The sequence below is a fragment of the Doryrhamphus excisus genome, linkage group LG13, assembly GCF_037039965.1.
Source record: "Doryrhamphus excisus strain RoL-2023G ecotype Guam linkage group LG13, RoL_Dexc_Guam_v1.1, whole genome shotgun sequence".
Taxonomy (NCBI): domain Eukaryota; kingdom Metazoa; phylum Chordata; class Actinopteri; order Syngnathiformes; family Syngnathidae; genus Doryrhamphus; species Doryrhamphus excisus.
In genome coordinates this window covers 11,387,384-11,402,013 of record NC_136369.1, presented here as the reverse complement: position 1 = coordinate 11,402,013, position 14,630 = coordinate 11,387,384, and the positions used below count along the sequence as shown (strand labels likewise).

The 14,630-nt window shown below is 41.9% G+C and overlaps 3 protein-coding genes across 4 annotated transcripts; 1 reads left to right on the top strand and 2 right to left on the bottom strand.

Moving 5' to 3' along the window:
- Positions 1-1,053: 1,053 nt before the first annotated feature.
- Positions 1,054-1,762, bottom strand: pigbos1 (PIGB opposite strand 1). Its single transcript, XM_058089353.2, has 2 exons — positions 1,627-1,762; positions 1,054-1,320 (listed from the first exon to the last, which is right to left on the bottom strand). Exon 2 carries the CDS (start codon positions 1,272-1,274, stop codon positions 1,095-1,097), a length of 180 nt encoding a protein of 59 aa, XP_057945336.2. The 5' UTR covers positions 1,275-1,320; positions 1,627-1,762; the 3' UTR covers positions 1,054-1,094.
- A 527-nt stretch (positions 1,763-2,289) lies between these two features.
- pigb (phosphatidylinositol glycan anchor biosynthesis, class B) lies at positions 2,290-7,052 on the top strand. Its single transcript, XM_058089352.2, has 12 exons — positions 2,290-2,688; positions 2,794-2,917; positions 3,071-3,188; positions 3,278-3,382; positions 3,870-4,000; positions 4,085-4,225; positions 4,308-4,359; positions 4,481-4,692; positions 4,787-4,851; positions 4,925-5,135; positions 5,195-5,372; positions 5,449-7,052. The coding sequence occupies exons 1-12, from the start codon at positions 2,577-2,579 to the stop codon at positions 5,560-5,562; spliced, it is 1,563 nt and encodes a 520-aa protein (XP_057945335.2). The 5' UTR covers positions 2,290-2,576; the 3' UTR covers positions 5,563-7,052.
- On the bottom strand, positions 4,924-14,214 carry ccpg1 (cell cycle progression 1). Of its 2 annotated transcripts, none has more exons than XM_058089350.2 (10): positions 14,060-14,214; positions 13,449-13,537; positions 11,940-12,057; positions 11,727-11,815; positions 11,459-11,654; positions 9,950-10,264; positions 9,798-9,880; positions 9,297-9,422; positions 7,395-8,626; positions 4,924-6,888 (listed from the first exon to the last, which is right to left on the bottom strand). In XM_058089350.2, the coding sequence occupies exons 2-10, from the start codon at positions 13,506-13,508 to the stop codon at positions 6,702-6,704; spliced, it is 2,406 nt and encodes an 801-aa protein (XP_057945333.2). In that variant the 5' UTR covers positions 13,509-13,537; positions 14,060-14,214; the 3' UTR covers positions 4,924-6,701. The 2 variants fall into 2 exon arrangements, with proteins under 2 accessions (XP_057945333.2, XP_057945334.2); XM_058089351.2 differs by having other exon boundaries at positions 11,727-11,812.
- Between the last annotated feature and the right edge of the window lie 416 nt (positions 14,215-14,630).

Below are 14,630 nucleotides of genomic sequence, written 5' to 3'. Positions count from 1 at the left end.
TATAGAAGCACAAAACCGTCACCACACTAGACCAACTGGAAACAAACCGGTGACTATTATTGACTTGACCGAGGAGAAATTCCACAAATTAGACAGTCAACTGAAGAACAGAAATAGCATTGCCGACACACTCAGACGAACCTTGACGTAGAAGCCAAAATAATGGTAACTGTAGTGTTGAAAATAATCGTTAAATTCCCCCCAAAACGCTTAAAAAACAAACTAAAGAGAAACACGAGTGAGCTTTACTGAGCAAACTAATTCCAGAAATTACACTGGGCCAACATCGCTTCTACCGAGTAGACAGACCAGTAAGTATTCTGAACCTGTTTAAATTTAAACACAATCAAAATTGTCACCATATGAGTTGATTTCACAATGGCAATTTAATATAAAATAATTTCAGGGAACGTTTGTTCGCAAAGATTTTGGTGATTGATGGAATACAGTATAGCTTCCCAAAACAGTAAGGGGGTCTTTGACAAATATCCAGCGAATAGGCTGTTCAAGTTTTATATGTAGCCGGATTAAGCTGGTCCCAACTCTGGACACTAGAGGGAGCCAAATACATGTCTCCTGTGATATGCGCATTTCTCATTTTCTTGATTATGTTGAAATTCAATGTTTAAGTTATGTTGGTACTCATACTATAGACAGTGGAAATTTAATACAAAATCACTGTGGAGTGTACAATGATTTTTGTTTATTTTCTAAAGCTTTGGGAATTTTTCGTGGCTAAAGCTGGTCCCAAATCTTGACACTAGAGGGAGCCTAATGGCCACAATGTACAGTTCTCATATTCATAATTATACCAGTGTTTTAGACTAGTTCTTAGTTGCACTACTTCCAGTAGTGTATTTCATCACTTCACACACAGTGGAGAAGTGTTATATTAATATATATGTGTGGTTTCAAAAATATTATACTATCATAGAACTACACCCTGAGTCAGAACCACATACAGTATATGTGGTCCATACTTTTGGCTGCTAATTTACCATTGATTTGCCTGTTTTTGTTATGGTAATTATTAATTACATGACACAGTATCAACAACTTATAAATATTTTTATTCTTGCTGTTCATTAGTTAGTTCACTTGGATTTCTTTCCATCAGGCACATTGTCCTTTTGTGTCATATCCTGGTTTTGCTGCTGCTGTGTTGTGATCTTTGTCGCTGTGTCGTAGTAGGGTCTGTAGATGTAGAAACCACCCGCAACTCCAAGCACTGCGGCAAAGGCCATCTGTGTGAAAGGTATTTTCTGTCGAAACATGACTTCTTGCAATGCACAGTTCCGATGTTGAGGGCACAAGATGGTCCTGAAAGAACAGCAATGTTACAACACTGGAGTACAAGCTGGGTCACTCAACACGCTATGTAATTTTGCTGTTTGACCTATCCATGGCATCAGAATAAATACATACTTCAACATCTATCTTCTAGCACGGTTAAAACTGCCTGAGATGAAATACTATGAAGTAGTTTTACACTGAAAGATAGCACCGGATGTTCTCACAGATTGTTGTCGTTGCATGTTAGCATAATGGCTCCATGACTAGCCTGGCAGTTTTCATAGACTGACAAGTTACCAGGTTATTCATAATATGTGTTTATCTTGAACTCACCGGGGTAGTATCTGACGCGTGTGATTGTACTGACCACGGATAGACAGAAGAACACGACGTTAGTACAGGCTCAACAAGGAGGATACGGAAGGGTCACTTAACGCCATATTGCAGAGTTTCTTCTTCTTGTTGTGTATGGCGGGTCGCTGCCAACATAGGTGCATACCGCCACCTACTGTACCGGAGGATGGATACGCATGGTGTGTACTTAGGTTACAGACTTACAGAAGAATGAAAATCAAAACAAACAAACACATAAACAAAATAAAATAGTGTATGACAACATTATTTGGTGTTGTCACCCTTTTCCAATATACATTTTAAATCCCAGCCCCTACCTATGTTGTACAGTTTGTCCCTCAACACATTCCTCTGTGCTATGTATTTGCTCCATCAACACGTGCTGCACATTCTCTGTTACCCCACACACCTCACATTTGTCTGATGCTGGTTTCTTCTTCGTTTTGGACAAACTACAATAACTTAACGTCACCATCTGCCGTGGATGAGATGGCAGATGTATAACACTTATAATACTTAATCTATCCATTTCGATAAGGGATGCTTTTGCGATTTTAATTTGCTATCTAGTGGAGGTTAGAATTATTGTTACATTATTTTAAACTTTTAATTTGAAGTCTAAATATAACGCTGCACCGGAAGTAGGTGTAAATCCGGAAGCGCGGTAATGACATTTTTTTCCAATTGAAAAAGTAGGATACGCAATAAGTTGGATTTCCTCAGTATAATTAAAAAACACGGTGGTTTAGTTGGACATTCAATGTTGTGAAGCTATCGCCATTAAGTCGTGTCAGTTATATCTACAACTCAAGTGTTTTTGAGTTCCTCGAGTTAAATATTTGGAGTAATGTTGTTGGCTGAATGAGTGTAGCGATTGTCTTCCGGACAGGTAAGGCAGGTAGATGTACGTCTAAAGACACAATGTCCATATGGAGACTTTTAGACAACGTTTGAAGTTCGGGAGGAAAGAGGAGGATGTTAAACTAAGGAAAAGAAAGTCACTACTATACATAAAGGGAGATCATGACTCTCTTAAGAATGGTGGGTTTCCTGGTTGTTGTGACGTCATCGTACTATAGACAAGCTATGGGGTAGCTACTTCCTACTTTTCATTAATAACCAAGTCATTATTCTTGCTCCATGTAGATGTGCTGAGAGTTGCAGCATTTTCTGTGACTTTCCGGATGATCAACTGCTTCCTTGTTCAGACCAGTTTTGTTCCAGATGAATATTGGCAGTCTCTGGAGGTTGCCCATCACATGGTCTTCAAATATCCTTTAACTATCAACATTTATTTATAATATATTACAATATATGTCATATTTTAATAACTGTTTTATTGTAAAGGTTTCAGTTAATTTTATTGTCGATTTTTTTAATGACAAATTGTTTTACACATTTTATATAACCTTAACAATGTGACTTATGGCTATCTGACCTGGGAATGGAAAGCAGGCATTCGAGGCTTCACCTATCCTCTGTTCTTTGCCGTCATATACAAACTACTACACTTGTTAAACTGTGACTCAGTTTATATCCTGGAAAGTTTTTTTTAATAATCTCTAAGATATTTTATTACCACCTGCAGTCTAATGTTATGTTATTTAACCTGGTTTGTTTTCCCCTGCAGATTTGGCTGCCTCGAGTCAGTCAAGCGCTCCTCGCTGCATGTGCAGACGTGAAGTTTTTTTTCCTCATAAGAACACTAGAGAATGGACAAGTTGCAAAATGGACGGTAAATAGAACTGACAGATGGATGGGTGCAAATGTGGTTGCATGTGTTTATGGAGTTTACGCATAGGCTAGGTTCAAAGGTTACCACGGTATGGAAAAGTCACGGTTTCAAAAATGCATCATACGCTTCCTATCGGTGTGGAATAGTGTGACCTGCCACTATAATAGCACAACATTATTCATTCATTCATTTTCTTATCCTCACAAGGGTACACCCTGGACTGGTCGGCAGCCAATCACAGGGCACATATAGACAAACAACCATTCACATTCACATTCATACCTATGGACAATTTGGAGTGGCCAATTAACCTAGCATGTTTTTGGAATGTGGGAGGAAACCGCAGTACCCGAAGAAAATGCACGGGGAGAACATGCGACGGCCGAGGGTGGAATCGAACTTAGGCGCAACATTATGATTTAAAAAAATATATAGGATAAGCCACAGGAGACTGCATTGAGGAAAACGTTTTATTCTGTTTCTTCAGTTCTTCTGCCATCTGTGCTCGTGGTTCACGTGGTTCTGCTGCACCAGGACGCTCAGCAACAGCATGGAGGCCACCATCACCTGCCTGGCCCTTTCCTACTTCCCTCTGCCTGCATCCAAAACACACAGCAGGTCTCCCTAACATGATACGTCTCCTTCCGTCTGTGTAATAGATTCCCAGCTAACGCATTGCTTATGGGTTTTGTTTCTTCCCAGCAAAAAATATTTGATCCTTGTTGCCTTGGCTGTTATTGTTCGTCCGACGGCCCTGATTGTTTGGCTTCCGATGTTGATTTACCATTTCTGGCAGGAGGAAAACAAACTGAGATTAGTTTCTCATGACTACATCCCGATTGGGTTTGTGCTTTTAATCTCATGGCTTCATATTTATATATATATGTGTTTTGGGGAGGTGATGTTTTCTTTTTCATCTCTCTAGGGTGTCAGCTGTTGTGATTTCAACCATAATTGACTGCATCTTCTATGAAAAGGTAAAACTAGATGCATCATTTGTTGAGATTCCATACAAGAGATGTATCAAAAAGTCAACTTTTACACAAATAATAGGGCTTTGTTTTGATTGACATTTTGTTGCCCTGTCTTGCTGTGTAGTGGACCTTTGTGCAGTTCAACTTCCTGAAGTTTAACGTCTTCCATGGCATAGCAGACTTCTACGGCTCCCACCCCTGGCACTGGTACTTCACACAGGGCTTTGTGGTCATCATCGGTCCACATCTCCCCTTCTTTCTTCACGGATGCTCCCTGGCTTTCAGAAGATACAGAATTCTGCTGGTGGCCATCGTCTGGACCATCGGCGTGTACAGGTAAAGCATCTGTGTGCACTGCAAAAATCATAAATATCATAAATAATGCTTTGATACCTTCTTATTATACCTGACAGTATGTTATTCTTTTCAGTTTGCTTCCTCACAAGGAGTTCAGGTTCATCTATTCTCTGCTTCCTCTCTGTATGATCTTTTGTGGTAAGTTCATATTCAGACATGTCAACGCTCCATGTGTTATAACCATTAACGTTTATCGGTGGGTTGACCATAGGGTTATCGATGGCTAATATGGGAACGTGGCGCCGAGCAGCCGCATCTGTTTTGCTAGTGACCAACCTGCTCACAGCTCTCTACACGGGCCTCATTCATCAGCGTGGTGTTCTGGACGTCATGAGCCACCTCCAGACACTTTGCCATGTCTCTGAACAGCCACAGCCGGACATTCTCTTCCTCATGCCCTGCCACTCAACCCCTTTCTACAGGTACTTCGTGATGGGATGTAGAGGGCTCGAAAAAGCAGCTAACTGTTCTCTTTATGCAGTCACATTCACTGCCCACTAAAGATGAGTTTCCTGGAGTGTCCGCCTGATCTTTGCGAGGAGGATTACATGGACAAAGCTGATAGGTTCTATGGTGACCCTCTTCACTGGCTCAGAACTTCATTTCCACACAAGTCCTCACATCCTACTCACTTGGTTCTGTTTGATGTTTTAGAGAAGGTGAACATACTGACAAATCTCTGTGCGGGTTGAAAACTTGACCTCTTACTTCCTGTTGATGTGTTTTATGTTGCAGGAAATCTCAGTGTTTTTGGACGAGAATAACTTCACAAAGACAACAGAGATGTTTCACACCCATTTTCCCTCGGGAAGAGTTGGAGGAAGCATTTTTATTTACGAAAGGCACTGACAACCACTGGAACAATGCGTCTGATACGGTGCATTTTAAACGCCATGCTTTGTGATACAGCTTCATTCTGTCCTATGGGAAAACTAAACACCAAATGGTTAATGATGCACTAAAAGTTTGGTGTGAACTTTAAAAGTTCCCTCACTAAATGCACGTTAAAGAACCATAAGGTTTAAGTTGAGATGAAGCAAAAACAAGAGGTGGAATGTTACAACAATTCTAGAAAACATATACAGACTAAAGCCTCTCTGTTTTGCTATTGACTTTCCGCACCAGCTTGGGCTGTCAATGTATTTTCACAAAAGAATGTAATTTACCATTTATTAGTTGAAACTTCACAAATTGAGGGATTTTTGAAATAGTTAAAAATACTGTTAAAATGTGGAAGAGGAGTCTGGGGTGAAAGTTCAAATGAACGTGTCACCTCTATTTATAAAGATCACAAATTTCAACTCCTAGCGATTGTTAGGGGTGTGTAACAGAAGGTATATTTGATTTGTCAGTTAAAATGAACATTAGTCACCTAATGGCTGAGGTATTATTTTTATAAATAATCTTGGGTAGGAAGGAAAGCTAACTGACAGAATAGCGTAACAAAGATGTCAATGCATTGCCAGCATACCCCAGGTTGTATTAATAACTGAGCTGCTAATCAGAGTCCCCAATTTTATTGTATTATTCAGATATATTTTCTGTATGTGGCTCTCGATGGAAAAAGTTTGGACACTTTTATATGGGTATTACTTTGATATCTAATGCATTTATTTGCATTTCAGCTCAGCGACAGCATCTCTTAGCATTCACATGCAATTTGAATGGTAATCTAATTGCTCTGTTTTGAATGGTAGATGCTTGAGGTAGTTAGGGGTCAAAGATTAAATAACTACACAATTTGCCAACACTTGGTTTAAACGTCCAATCAGTTTTCCCTCCTTACCTTCGCAAGGGTATTTGACTGTTTTGTAGTTGAATGCCTTTAAAGAGAGGTGTTTTTTTTCCCCCGATAGCGATTAATCCCATACCAAAAATAGAATTCCTTCCCCAAACCAACCCCAGCTGGTAGACATTCAGTAGCTTCAAAACATATAAATATTGTGCAAACAGACAAACCAGAAAAAGACTAAAGAATTATATCATTTTTAGTATTTGGGGTCAAACGGCATAGGGCCCAATTCAATTTTGACGTCTGCCATGTGTCCGTTTCTTCCTGTCCTGCTCCACTTGCGCTCACTGTGATGCCGCGCTCTGTCTCTCTGCTGCCTACGAGCTTGATGGTTCACCCTTGACTCCTCCCTGGAGTACTGGTCTGGTCGTTCAAGCGGCCCGCTGGGAGGGAGGAGAGAAAGAAAATGAGTGTTACCGAATTTTTAATTACTTGTATACACATAGGGCGGCACGGCGGACGAGTGACTTTGAGACCAGGGTTCAATTCCACCCTCGGCCATCTCTGTGTGGAGTTTGCATGTTCTCCCTGTGCATGTGTGGGTTTTCTCCGGGTACTCCGGTTTCCTCCCACGTTCCAAAAACATGCTAGGTTAATTGGTGACTCCAAATTGCATCCATAGGTATGAATGTGAGTGTGAATGGTTGTTTGTCTATATGTGCCCTGTGATTGGCTGGCGACCAGTCCAGGGTGTACCCCGCCTCTCGCCCCAAGACAGCTAGGATAGGCTCCAGCACCCCCCGCGACCCTCGTGAGGAAAAAGCTGTAGAAAATGAATGAATGAATGTATACGCATAAAGTATTTGTCGGGACAGTGTGAAATGACATAACCATGTCATTTTTAATAATAATAATAATAATATATCTCAGTGATTAACAAGATGCTCACCTAGGCCCGTAGCCGTTTGTGTAAGCTTCTCCAAAGAAGTGCCTGTAGATGAAGTCATCGAGGTTTCCAAAGGCGTCATTGTCAAGCCCGTGGTATTCGTGCATGTCAACCAGGTAGTCCTCCACGTCGCAGACGAAGTCAGTGAAGCGCATGCGATCGTGGATGAAGTACCCGTTGTGAAAGAAGTTGTTAATGAAGCTCTCCAGCTCGGCCCAGTGGTGGAAGTGGTCCACTTCTTGCTGCAAATAGCTCCGAAGCAGCTGGTGGAACTCGTCGGCTCGTATGGGCTCCATGGCTGTGTTGAAGAGGCTCATGGATTCCCGGTAGGCGCAGTCAAACACTCCTCGGCATCCTTTCAGGTGGTTGTTTTGGCAACCTCGCTCTTTATGAACTCGGTCACCTTGTTTTCGTGTGTTGTGGTTGCCGGGGTCGTGTTTGTGATGACACTTTCTTTTCTTGCTGCACTTCTCTTCATAGAATCCTCTGGCTTTGTTGATGAAGGTCGAGGCTGAATCCTTGAAGTGACGGAAAGTCGATTTAACGGAATCGGAGAATTTGCGCAGGTTTTCCTTCACAGCTTCCTTAGCTTTCTTAATCTGCTCTTTGTGATGATGGACAAACTCCTTGGTGGAGTTCTTGACTGCATCAAAGGTCTCTTTCACTTTCCCTGGCATGCCCTCTTTTGACTTCCTCACTTTGGGTTCCGTGTCTCCTTTGGGCTGGTCTTTCTTCGTTTCCAGGTAGAGCCTCTCCCAGAGGTCAGAGCGCTGCTGCTCAAAGCCCAGCCTTTTTTCCACTTCCTTCAGGCGAGACTGGAGCTCCTCGGCCTGGGCGTCTGCTTCTCTTCCAGATTCGCTGCTGCTGCTCCTCAGCTCACTTATTTCCCTCCTCAGCTCATCCGTAACCTTCCTCTCCTTGTCCAGCCTCTTCCTCAGCGCCAGCACCTCCGCCGTGATGTCAACCCTCTTGCTCTGAAAGTCTCTGACCAGCTCCTTCTCCCCCTCCAGCTCGTCCTTCAGCCTCTGGTTTTCGGACAGCAGCGAGTCAGAGCCGGCTCCCTTGGCCTCCAGATCTCGGATTGTGGAGCGCAGGCTGCTCAGCTCCTCCTGCAGTGTGGATAGGGTCTTTTCTTCCCGCTGCAGGGAGCTCTTCAGATGCTGGTTTGCGGCTGTCAAAATGCTGCTCTTCTCCTCTTTCTGTCTCAGCAGCTTTGCCAGGCCATCTCGTTGGGCCTGGTTGTGAAGGAAAAAATATAGATATAATTTCATAATAAAAAGTATTTCGTCTAACAATGCCTTACTTAATCACAAAGTGCTATGTCATTAGCATTAGCATACTTTCACCTTCACTGTGACTGATAGTAGTATGTGTACTAAATCTGTCAATTCGTATATAATTTAGGCTGCACGGTTGAGAGTGGTTAGCGCGCAGGCCACACAGCTAGGAGACCTGCGTTCAATTCCAGTTTTCTTCCACATTCCAAAAACATGCTAGGTTAATTGGCGACTCCAAATTGTCCATAGGTATGAATGTGAGTGTGAATGGTTGTTTGTTTGTCTATATGTGCCCTGTGATTGGCTGGCGACCAGTCCAGGGTGTACCCCGCCTCTTGCTTATCCTCACGAGGGTCGCAGTATACAAATATTTTATTATTTTTGATGCACATGCAGCTACTCTGGTCTTTCTCTTCAGTTTCTTGATATTGTGCCCTAAAATGTTTAAAACATTTGCTTGGTTTGACTTGTATAAACGGCCATGGAAGAATGTGGGTCCTAGGTCCTGATAGGACCAGTTGAAAATGCATTCATACATATGAAAGCCTCTTCTCTAAAATACATCCAATCTGCAATAAATGTTTCTCTGCATCTTGCAATATATTGAGGTGAAGAAAGCATCAGTTACCTCAACATGTCCCTGCTGGATGCTGAGTTCCTTGTTCTCCTTGCTAATCTTTTTGATGAGGTCTGCTAGCACTAAAATCATCTTCTGATCATCCAAGTCATCCAGCCCACGGTTTTTGCCCTTAACCTAAATGTGAAAAGAAACATCATTTCAGGGGGGAAAAAAAAACGCTAGAGGCAAAATGAGCCAGAATGCCATCAGAATAAAAATAACTGGGTTTATTCTTGGATATTCCAAGTGCATTCTAAAAATTCCGAGTGCATTCATAATATCGGTCATTCTTGCGGATGGCCTGAATGTTTTGTGGTGGATTTCAAGTGGAATGATTCACGTCTGATTCACGTCACATGCACATCATCGCCAAGGAAAAGTGGCCAAGTTAACTCCACCAGCGGCCGTCATATTGCAGCATAACCATGAAACATCATATAATAGAAATGTAACAACTTGCAATTATAGCGCCCTATGTTGAATTCGTTGTGTGATGCAGTGTTGACTTACATGATATTGAAGCAGATCCCTCACATTTTCCATCTCGATTACTCTATCTGCTGTCTTTAGTCTCTCTTGTACTTGCATGGTGCCTGTAAACCAGACAATACAACACATAAAAAAGATGAACAATGGCAACAAGTTAAGTAATTCAATGGTACCATAAAAGTGGCCAAAGCCCATGCTGACGGCTACAACGAGGGCGAGCAGGATACACAGGTTGAGGGTTCCACTGCCTTGGCCTTGCAGTGCCGCAGGTCGGCTTTGACTTTGCTCCTCCTCCTGCTTCTCCTCCTTGACCTCCTTCTCTTCCTCCTCGCTAAGACCCGACTCCACCGTCGTCTCCTCTTCCTCACAGGACTCTGTCACGGTTGCCGTATTCTTCCTCAACCTTCGCCTTCGCACCACCATATTGGGACCTGCTTCGTCCTCGCTGCTGCTGGAGGTGGCAGCAGGCAGCGGCTTCGCTGGAAAAACTTCACAGAGGAATATGTAAAGTTAAAGTGGTAGAAATGAGGTAGCTATGGGTGTAGCACCTGAATGCATGCATGTTACCAAAATAGTTCTATCTGTATAATATAGGCAAACATATACAGTGATGAAAAAACAACATAGAAAAAACAAATTAGAGGTACATGCCTTCTGACTTATTCATTCACTCATTTTCTACCGCTTATTCTGACGAGGGTCGCGGCATGCTGGAGCCTATCCCAGCTGTCTTAGGGCGAGAGGCAGGGTACACCCTGGACTGGTCGCCAGCCAATCACAGGGCACATATAGACAAACAACCATTCACACTCACATTCATACCTATGGATAATTTGGAGTCGCCAATTAACCTGCCTTCTGACTTAGTGAAATATAATTTCAATATTTTTCATTGTCTGCAGCAAAAATAAAAAAATGCTACTTTATTACAAAAAAGAAACTTAAGCCACACGAGCATAAGATCCACACAAATACTACCAAAATTGTGAAGAACTACAAAAAAACTACTTTCTACAAAGGAGTATGAGGGCCACACTGCCATATATATATATATATATATATTCACGTATATAACTGTACATAACTACAGTTTAATATTTTTGTCCTATATATACATATACATACACACACACACACATATATATAGGACAAAAATAGTAAACTTTAGTTATGTACTTTATATGCACGAGAAGATCTCAGATTATTGGTGCAAGTCACCGTGTGAGTGACAGGAAGAAAAGCTCTGACTTGCTTGGGGAGCAGTCATTTGGAGACACTTGTTTGTATAAAACTCTTTACATAAAACTCACTTTACATTCTCGTACCATGACAATTTTTTTCTTCTTTCTAGTGTGGCCTGACTACTCCTTTGGAGGAGCTGAACATGCGTTAAGTGTTGTCTTCTTGATTATTGATTAGTTGGTGAACAAGCTTTGCATGTCACACTTCAAACCAGGCCACCTGTAAAAGTGTGACCTCTAGTGAGCTGACTTCGCAGCTGGCAGCCTAAGTTCACGAGACTCCGCGTAAGTCTCCAGTGACTCGAACTCAGACCTTCTTTGGCGACAAACAACAAGGAAGATATGATTCTCTGTCACATTGTGTCAAAATATGGTCAGTTAAGACTGCAACTAAAAAAAAAACAGCATCATGACAGACATAGAGAGATACTGTTGTCCTACCAGGTTCTCCAGCTGTGAAGGCATACTGGCTGCTGCACGACATCCCTAGATTAAATCCCTCATTGGCAGTCAGCACCGTCGCCTCCTCCAAAAGGTCACACTCGTCCTCCCTTAGCTCGTGAAGAGTCACAATATCAGATTGCTCGCTGGAGGACACCACGGTGACACGTTCCTCCATTGCGGCATCAGATACAGCCTGTATGTAGAAAGTTCCATACAATTTGTACACAAAGTAGCCACCGGTGAGGTTTTACGATGATGCGCTCACCTTTGGGGTGGACAGTGTTTCATCTATGGTTTGTTCTCCTGCAGTGTCTTCAAATGAGCCATTGCGTTTGTCTTCATTGTGTCCAGCTGCTAAGATAAATGCAACAAATACAAGTTATCACTTCATTTGTGAACCATTTTTGCAGAAAAGTCTATTCATAATTTAAAATCATGAAAAAAAATAATTTCTTAAGTATTCAAGTAAGATTCATACAAGCAGACGCTGAATTGAGAGAGTCCTGTAGTTCTGCTTCCACCACAGGGGGGCGTTCTAAGAGATCAGCTCCATGTTGTCCAGTGGCCTCTGACACTAGAGTCTCTATATCAGACCCCTGCAACCACAACAATACAACAAACAATCATTCAAATCATTCAATGACTAAAAGGTATATTTTGACGTGCTGCAAAGTCAGATGGCCAAAGTCAGGTGGCCCAACTGTCAGGAATGTTACTAAATGGAATTAATAAAGGACCAAAACTGAAGGGAGCAGATTGCTAGATATTATACACTGTAATTGATCAGTGTCTTTTCAACTTCTAACCGGGGACCTTCAGGGCACACTCACACTCTCTCTCACATAACACTTCTGCCACCCTTATACATATAGTATGACTGAAGGAAAACATTTAGGAGACACCTCATAGATTGATTTTTTACTTTTCAGGCACACAAGCGTAAGTTTCACTTTCTACAGGCGTGCAGCAATCGCTTACTCCGTAATTTCATTCTGGGCTTTTTCCTCTGTCTTCCTCATTAGTGACATGACTAGCTAGAATCCTATCCTAGCTGGCTTTGGGTGAGAGACAGGGTACACCCTGGACAGGTGGCCAGCCAATCACAGTGTAATCATATACGGTGTCCTTATTTTTTCATACAATTGAAAAAGTTTATATTGTGTGATCACTGACTACTTCTCTGTCAGCCACACAGTCCAAAGTACCAGGACGAAAGGCTATAGAAAAGATTACAAATTGTCAAAAAGACATGTGTATGGACAACTCAATTATCTTTAGTCGATGTTGGTGATCATTTTTACTGTGTTTCTTAAATGTATATACCAGGGATGTCCCGATACGATCTTCAAGGTCAGGATCGTTGGACGATCCACTGTATTTTTGAAGATCGGATGATATCGGCTTCCGCCACGGGCTTGGGCCGTTCATTCCAAAAGGGCTACACACCAATTTGGTCGGTGTGGTAACGACCCCTTGCAGAGATGTCTGCAGTGTACCGTGGTGAAGTTAGCTTCACTTTGGACGTTGGGTATTAGGCTCAGTAGCTACTGCTGTAGTTTCCGCCTCACCGTGCCCGGATTGCTGTGTCATGTTGGAGGGAGATGGCATGGTGCCACTCAAGTGGCTGGTTAATACTAGGGACCGTCAATAAATTACTATTGGGTTGAAGAGACTAGTTTGTTTAAAAAAATGTGAAAATAAAGCTTTTGTAACCATATTCAATTTCACAAATTCATGTTTGTAACAAAAAGGGATCAGTACCGCACCGGATCAGATAAGACTACAAAAAAAATTGAATCAGATAAGGGAGCCAAAAAATGTGGATCGGGACATCCCTAGGGTATCAATTTTTTAAATACTTCTTAATCAGTTTTACTACACGTTTTTATTTATTATTTTAGTGTGTCCAAGTACATCCGGAGAGAGACAGTGTATTTTTCCAGCTGGCTGCTACAGATTTCTGATTTTTTTTAATTGTTCTCATTACCTCAATACTAATGATGCTCCAACCACAGGATGACTCGGTATCACTTGCCGTATCTGACATTACGTCAGTTGTCTGCAACACTGCAGAATCTACAGGAGAGAAAACTTTCATCACTAACAAACATTACAATTTGTTGTTACAAACAAGAGTTTAAACAACATTCAGGTAGACTGTCTCGAGTCGAGCAAACGGCCTTGATGCTTATGTCATTAAATTACCATCACATTGGAGATTAGCTCTAAAGGTTTAAATCATAAACTTTGTATCCTATGTCATAAGGCACCATGACCTGTCACAGTGCCCACCATACGGGGACTAAGTCAGTTCTTCATGTCATTCTAAGTCATGAAGTTTACGCTAACACACATACCATTAAATTTGAATTAAATAGGAAAACAGGATACAACAGAACGTCGACACAACAATTGCCGTTTGGTTCTCGTATGGGTTATCACGCAGATTTTACCTTGACTAACTGGTTCTAACGCGTTAGTAACGACACATTGCTGCGTACACTCGCAAATGCATACAGACAACGTTTATTCACGTCTGCTACAAACGTTCCACGCTTATTTAATGCAAAGAGTGGTGAAAAAAAGTAGTCGTATTACCTTTGTTTTGTGCCCAACGATGATGCAGCTGTTTACAGGCGAGGGGATAGTTATTGCAGTATGCCCGGGCCCAAGTTATCCGCTAACATCAACACATAGCGGGTATTGATGGGAAATGTAGTTCAATGGTAACAGAAAGCTCAAGAGTGTAATGAAACCGCCAAGCTTATAAAACTTCATTTCCCACAAGCCTCATCAATGGTGAAAAACTAGTTCCGCGAGGGTGGGGCCAACCCTGTACAAACGACAATAACTGAAAACATAAACAAGGAAACGTGACAGCACACAGTATTGGCAAAAACAGAAAAATAAAAAAGACTCACGGTTCATTGTATTTTATCAACAACAACAACCACAAAAAATTAAAGCCTCGACCCGGGAGCACGTGCCTTATTTTGTTTTGGCCCAGGCGCTTGCGTCACGTGACGGGTGGTCACGGAAGCGAGTTGTGTACACTATAATGGGTTTAAAGAGGAAAGTTACACGTGCCCTGAATTGGATGAGCTGATTGTTGTTGTTGGTGAATTTGTAAGGTGAATTAGAGTTATTTCTTTATTGACCACATTCTAAA

Coding starts and splice junctions, on each gene's coding strand:
- pigbos1 (XM_058089353.2), bottom strand. CDS start 1,274: ATGTTTCGACAGAAAATACCTTTCACACAGATGGCCTTTGCCGCAGTG.
- pigb (XM_058089352.2), top strand. CDS start 2,577: ATGGAGACTTTTAGACAACGTTTGAAGTTCGGGAGGAAAGAGGAGGAT. Junction 3,383..3,869: donor GACAAGTTGCAAAATGGACG/GTAAATAGAACT, acceptor CTGTTTCTTCAG/TTCTTCTGCCATCTGTGCTC. Junction 4,001..4,084: donor GCATCCAAAACACACAGCAG/GTCTCCCTAACA, acceptor GTTTCTTCCCAG/CAAAAAATATTTGATCCTTG.
- ccpg1 (XM_058089350.2), bottom strand. CDS start 13,508: ATGTCAGATACGGCAAGTGATACCGAGTCATCCTGTGGTTGGAGCATC. Junction 9,423..9,797: donor GGGATCTGCTTCAATATCAT/GTAAGTCAACAC, acceptor TTTCACATTTAG/GTTAAGGGCAAAAACCGTGG. Junction 6,889..7,394: donor ACAAACGGCTACGGGCCTAG/GTGAGCATCTTG, acceptor CCTCCCTCCCAG/CGGGCCGCTTGAACGACCAG.